This window comes from Phocoena sinus, chromosome 15 (assembly GCF_008692025.1).
Source record: "Phocoena sinus isolate mPhoSin1 chromosome 15, mPhoSin1.pri, whole genome shotgun sequence".
NCBI classification, from domain to species: domain Eukaryota; kingdom Metazoa; phylum Chordata; class Mammalia; order Artiodactyla; family Phocoenidae; genus Phocoena; species Phocoena sinus.
Window position 1 is genome coordinate 25,859,252 of NC_045777.1, and position 18,472 is coordinate 25,877,723.

At 44.3% G+C, this 18,472-nt stretch overlaps 1 protein-coding gene across 1 annotated transcript; it reads right to left on the reverse strand.

Annotated features, from left to right (window-relative positions):
• Positions 1-10,028: 10,028 nt before the first annotated feature.
• Positions 10,029-17,369, reverse strand: BPIFA2 (BPI fold containing family A member 2). The gene is given in 5 exon segments (XM_032606069.1): positions 10,029-10,218; positions 12,443-12,595; positions 13,148-13,255; positions 14,376-14,520; positions 17,234-17,369. Coding segments are annotated over 5 exon segments (732 nt in total).
• Positions 17,370-18,472: the final 1,103 nt, after the last annotated feature.

Below are 18,472 nucleotides of genomic sequence, written 5' to 3' on the forward strand. Positions count from 1 at the left end.
ATAAGATTTACAGGGAGGGGACAGAGAGCCTTGAAGCCAAAGCATTAGGTTCATCTTGTTGCTCTGGGTTGGAGGGTCATTAAGAATTCAGTTCAAATCCCCTCTCCTCACCATCTCAAGACGTGGCATCCCAATCCATCCAGTTGCTCCAGCCACAGCCCTTGGAGTCCCCCTCGACTCACTCCTCTTTCCTCATCTCCCATGACCCATCTGTCAGGAAGTCCTGTCAACACTTCCAGGGTCTGACCCCATCTAACCACTCCTCCTCAGCTGCCATCATCTTGGCCTGAGTTATTGCAGGGGTGTCCTACCTGGTGCCCCAGCTTCTTCCCTGGCCCAACTACAATCTCTTTTGCATATGGCTGCCTGAGAAATCATTTTAAGACATAAATCAGACCATGGCACTCCTCTGCTCAAAACCCTCCAAAATTTCCCATCGCACACAGAGCGAAAGCTGAAATCTGTGCAATGCCTCTCAGAGCCTGCAGGGTCTCTGGTGTCCTCTCTGATCTCACCTCCTACCACTCTGTCCCTCCTCTGCTCTCCTGCAGCTGCACAGACCTTGGAAGTCTGGGCCTGACAATTCAGCTGCCGTGAGCTCTGAGACAAAGGCTCTTTCCCCTTCTTTTCCTCTCCCCCCAAGATGCGGGGGACATGCAGGGTCCTGTGCGAATTTCCCAGAAGCCCCGGGCCATCCTTGGACACTTTACTTCTGGTCTCGTAAATCAAAAGCATTAGTTCAGTGTGATGGATTTCCCGATCTGAGGTCCTCTCTCAGTGTTCATGCCCACCTTGGGAATGTTTGTAGAATATCAGTTACTTTAAATGTACTTTTCTAGTCTTCCTGGTCTTGTGTAACCAGTAGGGATTTTGTTATTTTTTTTGTCAAGAAAATTGGAGAAGAGTGGTCACTGTTGTCCTTGGCTCTTTGGAGAGCTGAACTGGGGGTGGGGGGGGTCGTCAGCCCCACCTCATCACAGGCTGTGGTTCTCAGGGCCACTGAGTGTAAAGAAACGATGACGTGTAGGGTGTAGATTTATGGTTCTGGTGCATGACAAGGGAGCAGGAAGCACGGCTCATGGGTGAGCCCCGGATTTGAAGCCAGCTTAAGAGCGTGGGATTCTGAGTCACACAGACCAGGGTGCAAATCCTGGCTTTCTCTCCTGGCAGACTCAGGAGGGAAAGCCAAGATTTGCACCCTGAGTCTGGATAATAGTGTGGGACTGTAGTGAGACTTAAAGAGAATCATGTATAGCAATGCTCAAAAACCTTGTTGCTATGATTGCTGTCATCGTCACTCTCACCTCTCTGAGCCTCAGCTTCGTTACCTGTAAACCAGGGAAGCTGGTGGAGTGAACGACACCAAGTATGATTAGCCTAGAGATGGTGCCCAGGACACTGAAAGTGCACAACCTGTCAAGGAGCCACCTCTCCTGAGCACATCCGCAAATGAGTGTACGGCTCTTTTGGCCATTCTAGCAGGAATTACAACTGGGGGTGCTGTGATGGTTTTAGTGCCTGGAGGGAGCCTGCAGACGTCCAATCAGATGGTGGGCTTTGCTCTTGCTCATTCAACAAACAAATAAAGTGGGACTTCCCTGGTGGCCCAGTGGTGAAGAATCCGCCTGCCAAGGCAGGGGACACGGGTTCGAGCCCTGGTCTGGGACGATCCTACATGTCGCGGAGCAGCTAAGCCCGTGCGCCATAACTACTGAGGCTGCGGTCTAGAGCCCACGAGCCACAACTACTGAAGCCCGCGCGCCTAGAGCCCGTGCTCCACAACAAGAGAAACCACTGCAGTGAGAAGCCCGCACACCGCAACGAAGACCCCACACAGCCCAAAACGAAAAAAACAAATAAAGCAGCTAAAGACAGTGAGTGCTAAGTGTCAGGCACCACGGGCTCTGAGCAGCCAGGCAGGCTCCTCGTCCTCCTGGAGCTCACACGCGTCTGCATCTCTTCCTGCCAGGAGTATGCGGTTATGAAGCATGGCTCTGCTGTGGAGCAGAGGTGGGGGGCGGGGGGAGCTAAGCAAGGGCGCAGTGAGGGGAGACCTGATAGTTGGGGATCGGGGTAAGCAGAGGAAAGACGTCCCTGAGGAGGTAGAGCTTGAGCAGCTATTTAAAAGAAAGGCTATAAGTTAGCTGGGTGTTTTCCAGGCCCTGTCCGCCACTGGTGCTCCCAGAGAGAAGCGCCCTGGAGGGATGCTCTGCTCCTGTGTAAGCAGCTACTTCTCAGGTTGGTGATGCCGATATTTACCTGGTGGCCTCCTTCACTGTGCTAAGCCTGCTCCGTGTGGGATCTCATTGCACCCTCCAGCCATACATGAGGGGACATGAGCCTGAGGGGCTGCCATCCCAGAGTGGTGAGATGCTATTTCCTTTGGGAGAGGCAGATGCTAGACACCCCAAACCTCACCCATTAGCAATCTCCTGTACTATTTCAAAGAACTTACCTTAGAACAAGCTTCTTTACATTTTTGGGAGGCATTTTGAAAATGTGATGAAAACTTGGGTTTGTGATGATAAACATATATGTACCTGGTTTAAAAATGGTGCTCACAGTAGCAGGATTTCTGTGGTCTTCTTAAGGTGTGCCCGCTCACACTGGCTAAAACCCCTGCTCCTCTGGGTAATTGGCTTTCCAGGAGTTTGACTTGGAGGAGCATTCACTTGTCCAGTCAACCAATATCCCCTGTGGGCCCACTATGTGCCAGGCACTGTGCTTGGCTCTGGGCAACAACAGAATCCCTGCTTCTGCAGCAGCTTATGGTCTGGTGAGAGAACGAGAACAATACGTGAAATAATTACAAATTGTATTGAGTGGGGGGAAAGTGAGGTGAAATTGGGAATTGCAGGGAGGCCACTTTAGAAAAGGGTTAGAGAAGGTCTCCAGAGAGGCGACATCTGAGCTGGGCCCAGGAGGAGATGGAGCTGGCCTTGGGTGCAGGTGTAGGAGGGCACACCTGGCAGGTGGAACCGCAGGGAAAGTCCCTGTCTTGGGCAAAGGCTCAGCAGGTTGGAGGAACAAAGGAACTAGGTGTGGATGGGACCGGGGGTGAGAAGTCAGCGGCCATGTGCCCCGAAGAGGCCCTGGCTCACGTCCATGGCTCCAGGGAGGGACACCCAGGGGTGTAAGGAAACAGCCACCTCCCCTGGCAGAACGAGGGCAGTGCAGGCTTTTGTTCATGAGCGTCCTCCCATGGCGATTGGGAGTGGCCACTTCCTCCTCTCCTTGGGCTCTAAGGCAGCTCTAGGTTCCCCAAAGCAGAGGTCCTCACACTCCAGGGGGCAGTAGAGTGGGTGACATGCAGATTCCTGCACCTGAATCAGGAGGGTCTGGAATAGCCCGGCTTAGTCCATTCACTGAGAATCACTCGTCTAAAGAACAGGATCTATTATTCATGTATCCCATTCTTTGTAGAAATGTATACATTTTACAGTCATGGAAGACTAGATACTAGAACTTTAACCCAAAGTCAAATTTCCCTAAAAGTGGGGGTAGGGCCCTTTCTGAGTGGAATATTAGGTTTGACAAAAGATGATGATGATGACTCTTCTGGGTTCTGGGGTGGCCTGGAGAGGGGGACGGGAAAGTGGAAGAGCTTGGGTTTCTGGGAGCATTGTAGTACTTTTGGGGGGAATGGGTGAAGCTTGTAAAATGCAGATTCCTAAGCCACCCCTGAGCAATGAAGTCAGAGTCTTCCTGGAAGTGGGACCTGGGGATAAGCTTCTGCGCAATCTCGCTGTACATGGAGCACGAGGCCCCCTTAGCTGAAATAAGAGTGATGATACTAGTAAACATTTGTTGAGCGCTAACTGTGCTTGAGGGGCAGTCTAAGCGCTTTGCTTGGAATCGCCTATTTAATCCTCCACACAGCCCTCTGAGCTAGGTACCGTTATTATTGGCCTCCCTTTGCAGAGGCACAGAGAGGTTGAGTAAAATCCCTGAAGTCACCCAGCTGGGTGAGGTGGGGCTGGGGCAGGAGCCAGGCAGCCAGGCCCACAGGAGGGACATCAGAGGAGCTGTGACTCATTCCCCATCAACCTCCCCATCCCACACCCCACTCTGCCCCCCAACACCAGCCCACAGCTCCCACAGGCATTGCAAGGAGAGGCAGGAAGAGTAACAAGAGCAGACTCATCGAGCCTGACTGTGGGCCGGCCTCTGCTCTAAGCATTCTTTGTAGGTTCATTAAAGTAATTAATCAGTCCTCCCAATAACCCTCGAGGCTTGCATTGTTACTGCCCCATTTCACAGATGCAAAGCCTGAGACACAGAGAGATGGGGTCACTTGCCCAAGGACCCACACCTGTAAGTGTGGAGGTGTCTGGCTCTAGTAGGCTCTATCTTGTCTCTGGATAAATTCACTCACAGTCCTCGCCCTTCGTCCCAGGCTCTGTGAGCCAGCCTTGTCCAGTGGCATTTCCTCTTGTAATTCTACAGAGGCCGCTAAAGACCCCATAGGACACGCATGGCAAATATCAAAGATTTTCAATGAGCTGGAGTTGATGCTCCAGGGGAGTGAAGACTGCAGGTCTCACCACAACCGTGAACACTCTGGACCACAAGGGGGCAGAAGCTGGCTCCATCCAGCTCAGGGTCCTGCCTAGCAGAGGTGTCCTCAGGAGGAAAGGGGGAAGGCGGGTCATCCACAAGGACCAGCCATTCAGGGCCACAATGTCAGCCTTATATGTCAGCCAGTGGAAAGGAGGGAATTTGCGTGGGTCCTTAACACACACATCAGACTTCACATCCTTGTAAGAAATTAGAAAAAAGTCAACTAAACCCAAAGCAATTAGAAGCAAGGAAGTAATAAAGATCAAAGTAGAAACTAATGAAATAAACATGGAAAAACAATAGAGAAAACCAACAAAATCAAAACCTGTTTCTCTTAGAAGATAAATAAAATTGAAAAAACTCTAGGTAGGGAGATTAGGAAAGAGAGAGAGAAGACACAAATGACCAATATCAGGAATGAGAGGGGTGACAGCATTACAGAATTTACAGGTATTAAAAGGATAATAAGGAAATATTATGAGTAACTTTATGGCAATAAGTTCTATAACTTAGACAAAAGGAACAAATTCCTTGAAAGACACAAACTACCAAAGCTTCTTAAGAAGAAAGAGATGATCTGAAAAGCTCTGTATCTGTTACAGAAATTGGATTTGTAGAAAAATCCTTACCACACAGAAAGATCTAGGCTGATATGGTGTCATCACCAAACACCACATTACACCAAAGCTATTCCAGAAAGTTGAAGAGAAGGGAATACTTATCAAGTTCTTCTGTGAGGCCAGCCTTACCCTACTACCAAAACCAAACTAAGACCAATACAGACCAATCTTCATTGTGAACACAGTGACAAACACCCTCAAAATATCAGTGATTTAAATATGGCAATGTATAAAAAGGATAATACATCATGACTATATGGGGGTTTATCTCAAGAATGAAAAGTTGGTTTAGCATTTGAAAATTATCATATTAACAAACTAAAAAAAATTGCTCTATCATCTCAATAGATGCAGAAAAAGCATTTGATAGATCTCCAACATCTAACTTTGATTAAAAACTTTCATCAAGCTAGGAATAGAAGGGAGCTTCCTCAACCTGATAAAGGGCATCTACACAAAACCTACAACTAACATCATAGTTAATAGTAAAAGACTGAATGTTTGCCCTCTAGTTTCAGGAGCAAGACAAGGATGTCTGCTCTCACTTCTATTCAACATTGTTCTGGAGGTTCTACCTAGATAAGAAAAGGAAATTAAAATCTGGATTGGAAAGACAGACATAAACTATCTTCATTCACAGATGATATGACCATCTACACAGAAAGTTTGAAGAACTCTACAAAAATGTTACTAGAGCTAACGTGAGTTTAGCAAAATTACAGGATACAAGATCGAGAAACAAAGTCAATTATATTTCTATATACTAGCCATGAACAATTGGAATTAAAACAATGCCATATTGATAACATAAAAAATATTAAATACTTTGGAATAATGTGACAAAGGATGTATAAGATCTGTACACTGAAAACTACAAAATATTGCCGAGAGGAATTTTTAAAGATATAAATAAATGGAGAGATATATTCTGTTGGAAGACTCAATATTGTTAAGAACTCTTTTCTCCTCCAAATTGATCTATAGACTCAATGAAATACCAATAAAACTCCCTGCAAGATTTTGTAGAAATTGATACGGTGATTCTTAAAATTCGCATGGAAATGTTAAGGACTTAGAATAGCTAAAATAACTGTGAAACAAAACAAAGCAAAACAAAAGCAAAGTTGTAAATTCCGCGCATTTGTGATAGGAAGCATTTGTGATAGGAAATAGTAACGTGTGGGGCCTTTGTCAAGCCCCAGTAGAAAAATCACGGCACATACCCCTTGGAGTTCTAGAACAAAGCCATGCCATCTGCTGCAGAGAACTATACATCATTTGGAAAATAGCACCTAGCTTGATACCAGCACCTGGTAGGTAGACACTTGTGTCTGACCATGGCTATCAAATAACCATGAGGCCAGAACTACTTCTCATGAGATGGGTACAGCCAGACCCAGAAAATAAGCCCAAAAGTCAGGTGGGCCCAGGAGCAACCCAGCATACATTGGAAATGTCATATCCAGGATTAGGCCTGAGCAGTTCAGAGGGCACAAATAAGGTGCACAAGCAGGTGGCCCAGACGCCATGTCATCCTTCACTGTTGCACCGACACCTCTTCCTCAGCTAACTTCTATGGCCTCATGGAGGTTTCCTCTGACCAGCCGACAGAGGAGAAAAAGTCTGGAATTTGATTCATGGATGGATCAGCTTGGTATGCTGGTATAAGAGGAAAATGGTCTGCTGCGGCACTACAGCTCCTCTCGTGAGGGGCCCAAAAAGGGGACCAAATCATCTCTCTGGGCAGAGCTTTGGGTAGCGCGCCTGTCATCTACTCTGTGCAGAGAGAGAAGTGGCCTGAGGTGAGGCTAGACATGGGCTTGTGGGCAGTGACGAAGGGCTCCTTGGTCAAAAGGACTGGAAGGGACAGTATTGGATGATCAGGGATATTGGATGGGTCTGGGGAAAAGGCACATGCATGGACAATGTGAGTGAATACTGCTATAAATGGAATTTTTGTGTCCCCCTGAAATTCATATGTTGAAACCTAACCCTCAGTGTGATGGCATTTGGACGTGGGGCCTTTGGGAGTTGATTAGATCATGAAGTTTGCAGGACGAGTGCCCTTATAAAGGAGACCCCAGAGCAAAAGATGGCCATCCATGAACCAGGAAGCGAACCCTCAGCAGACACTGAATCTGCTGTTTCCTTGATCTCGGGCTTCCCAGTCTGCAGAACTGTAAGAAATAAATTTCTGTTATTTACAAGCCACCCAGTCTATGGTACCTTGTTATAGTGGCCCGAATGGACTGAGACATATACAAAGGGTACGAATCTTTTTTTTTAGCATCTTTATTGGAATATAATTGCTTTACAGTGTTGGGTTAGTTTCTGCTGTACAACAAAGTGAATCAGCTATATGCATACGTATATCCTCATATCCACTCCCTCTTGTGTCTCCCTCCCACCCTCCTTATCCCACCCCTCTAGGTGGTCGCAAAGCACCGAGCTGATCTCCCTGTGCTATGCAGCTGCTTCCCACTAGCTATCTATTTTACATTTGGTAGTGTATGTATGTCAATGTTACTCTCTCACTTCGTCCCAGCTTACCCTTCCCCCTCCCTGTGTCCTCAAGTCCATTCTCCACGTCTGTGTCTTTATTCCTGTCCTATCCCTAGGTTCATTAGAACCATTTTTTTTTTTTAGATTCCATATATATGTGTTAGCGTACAGCATCGGTTTTTCTCTTTCTGACTTACTTCACTCTCTGTGACAGACTCTAGGCCCATCCACCTCACTACAAATAACTCAATTTCGTTTCTTTTTATGGCTGAGTAATATTCCATTGTATATATGTGCCACATCTTCTTTATCCATTCATCTGTTGATGGAAACTTAGGTTGCTTCCATGTCCTGGCTATTGGAAATAGTGCTGCAGTGAACACTGTGGTACATGACTCTTTTTGAGTACCACACTGTTATGGTTTTCTCAGGGTTTACGCCCAGTAGTGGGATTGCTGGGTCATGTGGTAGATCTACTTTTAGTTAGTTTTTGTTTTGTTTTGTTTTGTTTTGGCAGTACACGGGCCTCTCACTGTTGTGGCCCCTCCCGCTGCGGAGCACAGGCTCCAGACGCGCAGGCCCAGCAGCCATGGCCCATGGGCCCAGCTGCTCCGCGGCATGTGGGATCCTCCCGGACCAGGGCACGAACCTGCATCCCCTGCATTGGCAGGCGGACCCTCAACCACTGCGCCACCAGGGAAGCCCTATTTTTAGTTTTTTAAGGAAACTCCATAGTGGCTGTATTAATTTACATTCCCACCAACAGTGCGAGAGGGTTCCCTTTGCTCCGCACCCTCACCAGCATTTATTGTTTGTAGATTTTTTGATGATGGCCATTCTGACTGGTGTGAGGTGATACCTCACTGTAGTTTTGATTTGCATTTCTTTAATGATTAGTGATGTCAAGCATCCTTGCATGTGTTTGTTGGCCATCTGTGTATCTTCTTTGGAGAAATGTCTATTTAGGTCTTCTGCCCATTTTTGGATTGGGTTGTTTGTTTTTTTGATATTGAGCTGCATGAGCTGCTTGTATATTTTGGAGGTTAATCCTTTGTCAATTGCTTTATTTGTAAATATTTTCTCCCATGCTGAGGGTTGTCTTTTTGTCTTGTTTATGGTTTCCTTTGCTGTGCAAAAGCTTTTAAGTTTCATTAGGTCCTATTTATTTATTTATATATTTTTTAACATCTTTATTGGGGTATAATTGCTTTACAATGGTGTGTTAGTTTCTGCTTTCCATTTCTCTAGGAGGTGGGTCAAAAAGGATCTTGCTGTGATTTATGTCATAGAGCGTTCTGCCTATGTTTTCCTCTAAGAGTTTGATAGTGTCTGACCTTACATTTAGGTCTTTAATCCATTTTGAGTTTATTTTTGTGTATGGTGTTAGGAAGTGTTCTAATTTCATTGTTTTACATGTAGCTGTCCAGTTTTCCCAGCACCACTTATTGAAGAGGCTGTCTTTTCTCCATTGTATACTCTTGTCTCCTTTATCAAAGGTAAGGTGACCATATGTGCGTGGGCTTTCTATCCTGTTCCATTGATCTATATTTCTGTTTTTGTGCCAGTACCATACTGTCTTAATTATTGTAGCTTTGTAGTATAGTCTTAAGTCCAGGAGTCTGATTCCTCCAGCTCTGTTTTCCTTTCTCAAGATTACTTTGGCTATTTGGGGTCTTTTGTGTTTCCATACAAATTGTGCAATTTTTTGTTCTAGTTCTGTGAAAAATGCCATTGGTAGTTTGATAGGGACTGCATTGAACCTGTATATTGCTTTGGGCAGTATAGTCATTTTCACAATGTTGATTCTTCTAATCCAAGAACATGGTATATCTCGCCATTTGTTTGTATCATCTTTAATTTCTTTCATCAGTGTCTTATAGTTTTCTGCATACAGGTCTTTTGTCTCCTTAGGTAGGTTTATTCCTAGGTATTTTATTCTTTTTGTTGCAATGGTAAATGGGAGTGTTTCCTTAATTTCTCTTTCAGATTTTTCATCATTAGTTTATAGGAATACAAGAGATTTCTGTGCATTAATTTTGTATCCTGCTACTCTATCAAATTCATTGATTAGCTCTAGTAGTTTTCTGGTAGCATCTTTAAGATTCTCTATGTATAACATCATGTCATCTGCAAACAGTGACAGTTTTACTTCTTCTGTGCTTATTTTTTAATTATATGATGTGATATTAATTTCTATTTATGATAGTGATATAAAGTTTCCTTTTAAAAATAAATGTATTTCAATAAATTTAAGTAAAATTGTGTTGATTAAAGAAAATATTAGCTAGAAGGCCTACTGGCAGTACATGGGTATGGCAAATGGTTCAAATGGGGGACCCAGTGATTTCAGCTAATGTCAGGCCCCTGCTCCCCTCCTCCCGCTGCCAGGCCAGGGAATGTCACACCTATCCTCCAGCAGGCCTGGCTCTGGGCCCGCAGGAGTTGGGGACTCACCTCTTACTGCACCACAAGGGACACTGTCTTTCTCATGAGTTTGACCACAGTGTTCATGGCTTCATTGACCAGTCCAACGGGGCTGGTAAAGGGAGGAAACTGATAAAACTCAGTGAGGTTGGCAGAGCAGCCAAGCAGGAAAAGTGGGAAGAGGGTGGAAGATGGTGGAGCACGTTGAAGTCAGGTGACTTGAGTCTCTATCCAGGGGTATCATCACTTAGAACCCCATGTCTGACCAGCAGCTCACCCCAATACCCCATGAGTCTCATCACAGCCCTGAGACCTTATCCATTCATCCATCCATCCATTCATCTATCCATCCATCCATCTATCCATTCATTCATTCATTCAACTCATATTTATAGAGCACCAACTATGTGCCAGAAACCAAGCGAGACTGGGGACACAGGGATGAGCAAAGCACAAGCACCTCCTAAACTGGTACCTAAATAGTATATTAAACAAGTTTGGCTAAGTCTGGCTCCTTCCCACCTGCAGCTCTCAGCATAACTGTCACCTCCTCAGAGCAGCCCTCCGTGACTGCTTGTCTAAGGGAGGGCTTTGTATCATAGTGCCCTGTTAAGTGTGCTGCTCTGCCCAGGGATCATTGCAATGTGACACTTTCCTTGTGGGCTCTTTATTAGTGTACTGAATGCTCATCTGTCTGCCTTTACCTCCAGAGAATAAGCTCCATGAGAAAAGTTCCTTGTCTGCTGTCACCAGTACATTCTCCAGAGCTCAGAATGGTGGCTGCCTGGTACGTAGCAGATGTGTAATACATTTTTGGCTAAAGGAATAAATGAAGTAAACATACAATTAAATATATAATGAAAACTTGTGACGAGAACTCAGAAGGGCAAGAGTAGATTCTTATAAGAGAGAATAGGAGAAACTTTATTTTAGACCCTGAAGAATGAGACGTACATTGAGATGGCTTGGGGGAAAAGGTGTTCTATGTAGCCAGAGCAGCCCGTGCACAGGTTTTGAGGTGGAAAGAAGTTTGTCTGAGGCACAGAGCAAAAGCTAGCATGTCCAGGGCAGAGTGGGCAAAGGGGAGAGCACAGGGACATGAGGGTCGATCCAGACCAAGCAGTGCCTAGATGGCCCTGAGGAGGGCTTGGGATTCCACCCAAAGTGGAGAGAAAAGCCCTTAGAGAATTTGGAGCAGCAGAGTGGAATGCCATTTTACAGCTATGGACACTGGGACCCAGAGGGCAGGATGAATTCCCTGGGACTATGGGCAAGGGTGTATCCACCAGGGCTCAGGCATTTGGACTTACATCTCAGTCTTTCCAAGCAATAATAGGATGTGGAGACTTTCTTTGGTTTTGGGGGGTCTTTAGGCAACCTGTGATCAGATTCCTTGTTGGGGTAGGATGGATTGACTTCCGCTCATGGCTCAGCCTTGTTCCCTGCCAGAGGCAACCTTCCCCTTTCCCCCTGAAGGCAACCTTCAGTTCCAGACCACTTTTCCTCTCTCAGCCATGACCAGAGTCAGCCTTTCTCCCTCCACCCTCTTCCCTGGGCTACACATGCTCTTTCAAGCACACAGTTTAAGATGTAGATTTTGTGGGTTACCAGAGATCAGTGATTTAAGTGGAGAGGATTATGTTTTCAAGATCTCATTTTGGGAATTTTCCAGTGGGTTGAGGATGATTTGGGGGAATCTGAGATTAGAGCCCATGGTAGGTATTTACTCCTCTTTCTCCCTCCTAACTGGAGGCAAGAAGGTAAACACAGTTTATTATTATTATTGTTATTATTATTATTAAGGGACATTATATAATAACAAAAGGGTCAGTTTTTCAAGAAGATATAGCAATGCTAGATGTGCATGCACCTAACAACAGAGCTTCAAAAAGTATAAAAAGTATAAAAAGTATAAAGCAAAAACGGATAAAGCCGAAAGGGGAAATAGGCAAATTCACAGTTATGCTTGGAGAGGTCAACACTCGTGTCTCAGTAATGGGAAGAACAAAGAGGCAGAAAGTCAGCATGGGTATTATTATTACTGAGGGCTCAGTATGTGCCAGGCTGAATGCTAAACACTTGCATTTTCTCATTTGGTCAGCACAGTACCTATGAATTAGGTATTATCATCGTCCTCAGTTTACAGATGTGAAAACTGAAGCTTAGAGAGGCTAAATTGGTTACAAAGTCACGAGTTAGTGGCAAAGCAAACTTGACACAAGAGTCTGAACTCCTTTTCACCATACTATGCTCCCTCCCAGGTACAGGAATAAGGTTGAAATTAGGGGTCCCAACTCCTCTGGGAGCCCTGCTCTGCTGAGATGGGTGGGCCTGACCTGTCCGGTAAGGTGAGTGAGATGTTGGCTGGGTCGTTTGTGCATTATTCCACGATCACTGTGGAGACACCAGTCTTGGCATCAGTTTCAATGCTGACACTAGTCTGGAGGTCCAAGTTGAGGCCCAGGTCGACAAGCTCACCCAACAGAGGCCTGCAGGAAATGAGATTCACAGTGAACAGAGGTCTAGAAGTCCATTCACATTGCCCACTTGAGTTCATCCATCTACGGGTGGACATTATATGGGATGTCTATGGATAATGTCAATATGGTTTATTTTCTTTATGGAATCTACTTTTTTACATTAGGAGTTTATTCACCTGGCCACATGGGTTTGGTTCATGTGATATTTCTATACAGTATCACACTGATAATTAAAATAAAAATAATAGTTAACATTTATTGAGCACAAATTCTGTGTCAAGTGTTTCAAAAAAACTATTTTACATGGATTGATCCTTTGAATCATTACACCAATACCATGAGGGAAAAGTATTATTATTGGTACTGGTACCTGGTATAGAAAAGTTAAGTAACTATCCCAAGACCTCACAGGTAATGAATGATGAAGTCATAGTGCAGTTAATTTATAAAGACTCTTCTACACATCCTCATTTTCCTGTCTCTGTATCTGATTCCAGATTGGAGATCCATCGGCCATGCCGCACTGCCTCTCCCAAACCTCAGATTCTAATGCTTACTCATAGGGTCAGGGTGACGTTAGTGGTGATGGGGATACTCAGGCTAGCGCCTTTGCCATCAAGAGTCACTTTGAATTTGATATCCAGGATGTGGACGTTACTGATTTTCAACCTGTGCAAAAACCACAGTTCACCCTTGTCACTCCTCATGACAGCCATTGCTGGGCATATGAACCTCACTGACCTTGCCTGATTTGGTCTTCATGAGAGCCCTGTTCAGAGGTTTGAATCTCTCCATTGGATGGCGTGGCATACTGAGATTCAGACACATGTGGTTTCCCCCAAGACTCCAAGGGTAAATATGTGTCACAGCCAGAATTTTTTTTTAATTGAAGTATAGTTGCTTTACAATGTTGTCTTAGTTTCATGTGTACCGCAAAGTGATTCAGATATAGATACAGAGATAGATAGAGGTAGATAGAGATATATATTTTATTTCAGATTCTTTCCCCTTATAGGTAATTACAAAATATTGAGTATAGTTCCCTATGCTATGCAGTAGGTGCTTGTGGGTTATCTATTTTATATATAGTAGTGTGTATATGTTAATCCCAAATTCCTAATTTATCCCCCCACAGCGCTTTCCCCTTTGGTAACCATAAGTTTGTTTTCGAGGTCGGTGAGTCTGTTTCTGTTTTGTAAATAAGTTCATTTCTGTCATATTTTAGATTCCACATATAAGTGATATCATATGACATTTGCCTTTCTCTGACTTACTTCACTTAGTATGTTCATCTCTAGGTCCATCCATGTTGCTGCAAGTGGCATTATTTCATTCTCTTTTATGTACAGTCAGAATTTGAACCCAGAACTGGTGGACTCCAGAACTTCATGTGTGGAGCCACCTATGTATTGTGAATTCTGGTTTCCTCTCTCCTGACGGCATTCAGACTATATATACTCAGCTATTTTCAGAGAAGACAAGTCTTATTCCTTGGAAAAGTGGCTTTAGGCACCAGCAAACAGGTAGAGGTAAGGGTAAAGAGAAGCTTCATCCTGACCCTGAAATCACAGAATGAGAAAGCCCAAACCCATGAGATGCCCAGATAGGTCCTGCAGCCCTGCCTGTAATTTACCCAAACTCTGGTAGAGCTGGCCTCAGATGACTTCCGCTCTGCAGGGACACACAAGGTTTATTCACCTTTCTGTCTTTGACCTTAATCTTACGTCCCCTAAAGATATGTATTCTCTTTTCCTGGAACAAAGATTTCTACCATGAAGCAGTGACTCACCCCATAACCTTTTCCACTACTTGAAAAATTTTAGATAGGACTTTGTCCAACAAGTTCTCAGCTTCCTGGATCTTCTGCTGGGCCTCCTGCCAAGATGTGGATTCCTGGAGCGCCTCCAAGTCAGCCTTCAATTTCTGAAGGATAGCTGTAGAAACAATCTCCATTTAGTGTGATACACAACTTATGAAGCAGCTACTATGCACCAGATACTAAATGAGACCATTTGCCTATGTTATTTCATTTAATCTTTATAACAACCCCATAAAGTAGATATTATTATTGTCTGCACTTTCAGATGAGGAAATAAAGGATCAAAAGGTTAAGAAATGGGCCTAAAGTCACACAGCTACAGAGACCTTGTTCCTTCCATGCTGCCTTCACACTAAGATATACTCATCATTCGTCAACAAAGCAATCGATCCAGTGACCAGGCAATAGATATTGATTGCACATCAGCTTCTAGTAGTGAAGCTCTAATGAGATGCTCACACAAACAAAATAAACTTAGAATAAACTAAGAAATGGAAAATCTAGAATCGAGGAAAATATATGGCTCCAACTCATGAAAGTGGCAAATAGGAGTCCCTGGATGACAGCTTCGCAGCAGGCCTAGAAAGCAATAATTCATACAGGAGCAGGAGGACAGAGTGTCCTAAAGGGGGATCTTCAGGGAAAAGAGGGATTTGATAGAGCAAATGGCATGGCAGAAGTAGGATGGCACATTTGAAAAGAAAATAATTCAAATAAGAAACAACAAGGCAACAACTCGCTCAAGGAGAAAAAAAAGGCTACAAGACAAGATATGTAATCATAGTACAGCAACATGGCTCTGCAATGGACAGTATCTATCTACCTAGTTATAATGATGCAAACAGAGATGGAAACTACATCTGGTCCTGTAACTAACTAGGTGACCTTGATCCAGACACTTCTGTTTCTGAGCTCAGTTTTATCGGCAATGAAATTGGAGAGTGGATCCCTTCTGTATCTTTGAATGTTGCCTAAGCCCTGGCAAGGTTTGAAAGGCAGTCATGTACAGAAGTTAGTTTCTCCGATAAAGAATGTTTGTCAGTGTGCTGCTAATGTTTCCAGAAAATGAAAAGCAGGCCAAGTTCTTTTAAGAAATCATAATTATAAGGAGATATATTTAAGTAGAAAGATAGGTAGTTTTAAAGCTACCTAAGCTAAGTAGGGCTCAATTTCCAATCAGTTAATACAAATTACTAAGCTAATTGAATGACCCAACAGAAGAATACGCTAAAAATATAAATAAAATATTTGAGTTAAAATATGTAGATTCTTTCGTAATTAGAGAAATGGTAAGTGAAATGAATTATAACCTTTCATCTGTGAGACTGGCAAAATATTTAAGTTTTCCATACCAGTGCTGTCAAGGGAGTAGAAAAAAAGACTATTGGAGAAAATGTTAACATAGGGGATTATTTGTCAATATCCAATATAATTGAAAATGTGCATACCTTTTGAACTTTTGAAATGTCACTTTTAGGAATTTATCCTATGCATGTATTAGAAAATTTACCGTGATATAATATGTAAAGTTTTATCTATTTAAGCATTGCTTGTTTCTAGAAAAATTAAAAATGAATGAACCAGGAACCAAATCACCACCTCTCTCAGGAAACCACCCATAAAGAGCAGTGCCTAAGGAAGAAAAAAGGAGTGATCAGAAGAGCCTGGGGGCAGGACGGGAGTGGGGATGCGGACCTGCTGGAGGGTGGGCTTGGGGATGCGGGGTGGGGGGGTAGGCTGGGACGAGGTGGGACAGTGGCGTGGACATATATGCACTGCCGGGCGTGGAGTGGATGGCTGGTGGGGGACAGCCGCGTGGCGCAGGGGGATCGGCTTGGTGCTTTGTGGGGGGGTGGGAGAGGGGGAGATGCGGGAGGGAGGAGATGTGGGGACACGTGTATATGTGTGGCTGATTCACTTTGTTGTGGACCAGAGGCTGGCATGCCGTTGTGGGGCAATTGTGCTCCAATGGAGATGTTAAAAAAAAAAAGAAGAAGAAAGAACCAACAAATCACAGTGAAAATGAAAACAGCAGGAAAAGTATTTGTCTCAAATGTTAGAGCAGTGGATTATTATGTATAATATATAAAAAGTTTATCCTAATGTATAAAAATATTATAAATGTCCCCTTTATGGCAAATGAAATAAACAACAAAATGTAGATAGTAAGCAAACAGGGAAAAATGTTCAGGCTACAGCAAACTTCAAATTGAACAACAAAGTATATTTTTATATCAATTAACTCGGCATAGAAGATATACTAATAGTACCATTGTTCAAAGTGAAATTGATGAATACCTTTGACAGTGGATACAAAGTAGGAACATGGCAGTATGTATTGAGAGTCATTTAAGTGTTCATACCCTTTGACCCAGCAAAAAAAATAATAATAATAATTTACCCTAGATATACAAAATTGTGAGAATGGGTAACATTTTTTTTTTTTTTTTTTTTTTTTTTTTATGCGTTACGCGGGCCTCTCACTGTTGTGGCCTCTCCCGTTGCGGAGGACAGGCTCCGGACGCGCAGGCTCAGCGGCCATGGCTCACGGGCCCAGCCGCTCCGCGGCACGCGGGATCCTCCCAGACCGGGGCACGAACCCGCGTCCCCTGCATCGGCAGGCGGACTCTCAACCACTGCGCCACCAGGGAAGCCCTGGGTAACATTTTTTACCACTTAAATGACTTCTTTTAAATGAATAGATTGTACACTTTTAAAAAAAAGAGCAGCCCCTGGTGGCAGCCTTTGGTAATACAGGCATAGTGTTTAGGAGGCCAGCTCCTAGTTGCCACTGATCATCCCTCTTGCTGACTCACGTCCAAGTGTACTGTCAACGGTCTCAAGTCCTTTATCGAGAACAGGTTTCAGCTTGCTCACAACATCATTGCCGAGATCCTCAAGAAGAGACGCTGAGGTCCCAGTGAGCAGGCCACACAAGAGAATAAGTTTCCAAAGCTGAAACATCTTGTCCTGACACCTGGACAGTCATGGGAGGAACAGGAGTGAGAATTACCTGTAGAGAAAAGGGATCTTTGATGAGCACCTATCACTCTTACACTCAACAGTCCTTTAAGATCGATGTGGTTATCTCCTCTCTTACAGATGGCCAGCACAGGTCAGAAAGCTAGAGGAACTTGCCCAGACATACACAGCCAGTGAGTGGAGGAGCTGCTATATGACAAGTCACACTTGACTCCAAGTCAATGCTCTTTACACAGAGGTCCTTTGCACATACTGTCTTCTCTGCCTGGAACATTTCCCTCTTCTTTGCCTTTTTACCTAAGTCACTTCCTACTGACTCTCTAGCTTCAGTAAGACATCATCATGTCCTCTATGAAACCCAATCTAGGCCCCTCCCCAGAGTCTAGGTTTAGGGGGCCCCACTCCACCATTTTGCTGCCTTCATTCTCTGATTGGAGTCCTGGGTACCAATTAGTGATGACTTGTCTGTCTTTTCCACCATGCTGTGAACTCCTTAGAGGAGGGATTGTGACTTATTTCACTGTTGAATTCCCAACCCATAGTAAAACGCCTGCGCCTAGTACAGTACAACAAAATAAAGGTTTGCCAAATAAAAGCATGAACAAATAAAAGGGTGCCACATCATGACACTGCATTGCTCATCAGTTTGACACTTCTAATATAATCTATTTCTTAATTTCCTATTTTGAAAATAGTAGCTAATTCAAGTGGCCCTTCCCTTTGCCTCTTGCCCCCAACACCTTCTGAAGGCCTCCATGTGGGGAGACATTAATGGGGAAGTCCACCATTCACAGGTTTGGAGGAAAATACCAAATCCTTGCTCCCCTGCACAGTCTCCTGGAATTGTGCTGGGTGGTGATGGCCCTTATATGGTGGTGATGGGATGGGAGGCTGCCCATGGAAGCAAGCCCTGGTTTCAGAGCTATCCAAGGAGACTCCAAAGAAAATAACCCCTGTCCAGAGTGAACACAGAGACTTCCAACCCAAAGGTCACTGAGGATGCTTGAACTGGAATGGATGGATATGGAGAGGACTTTGTGCCAAGGCTAAGATCAGGTTCTCATAGAGCCTCCAGCTGCCAAGAC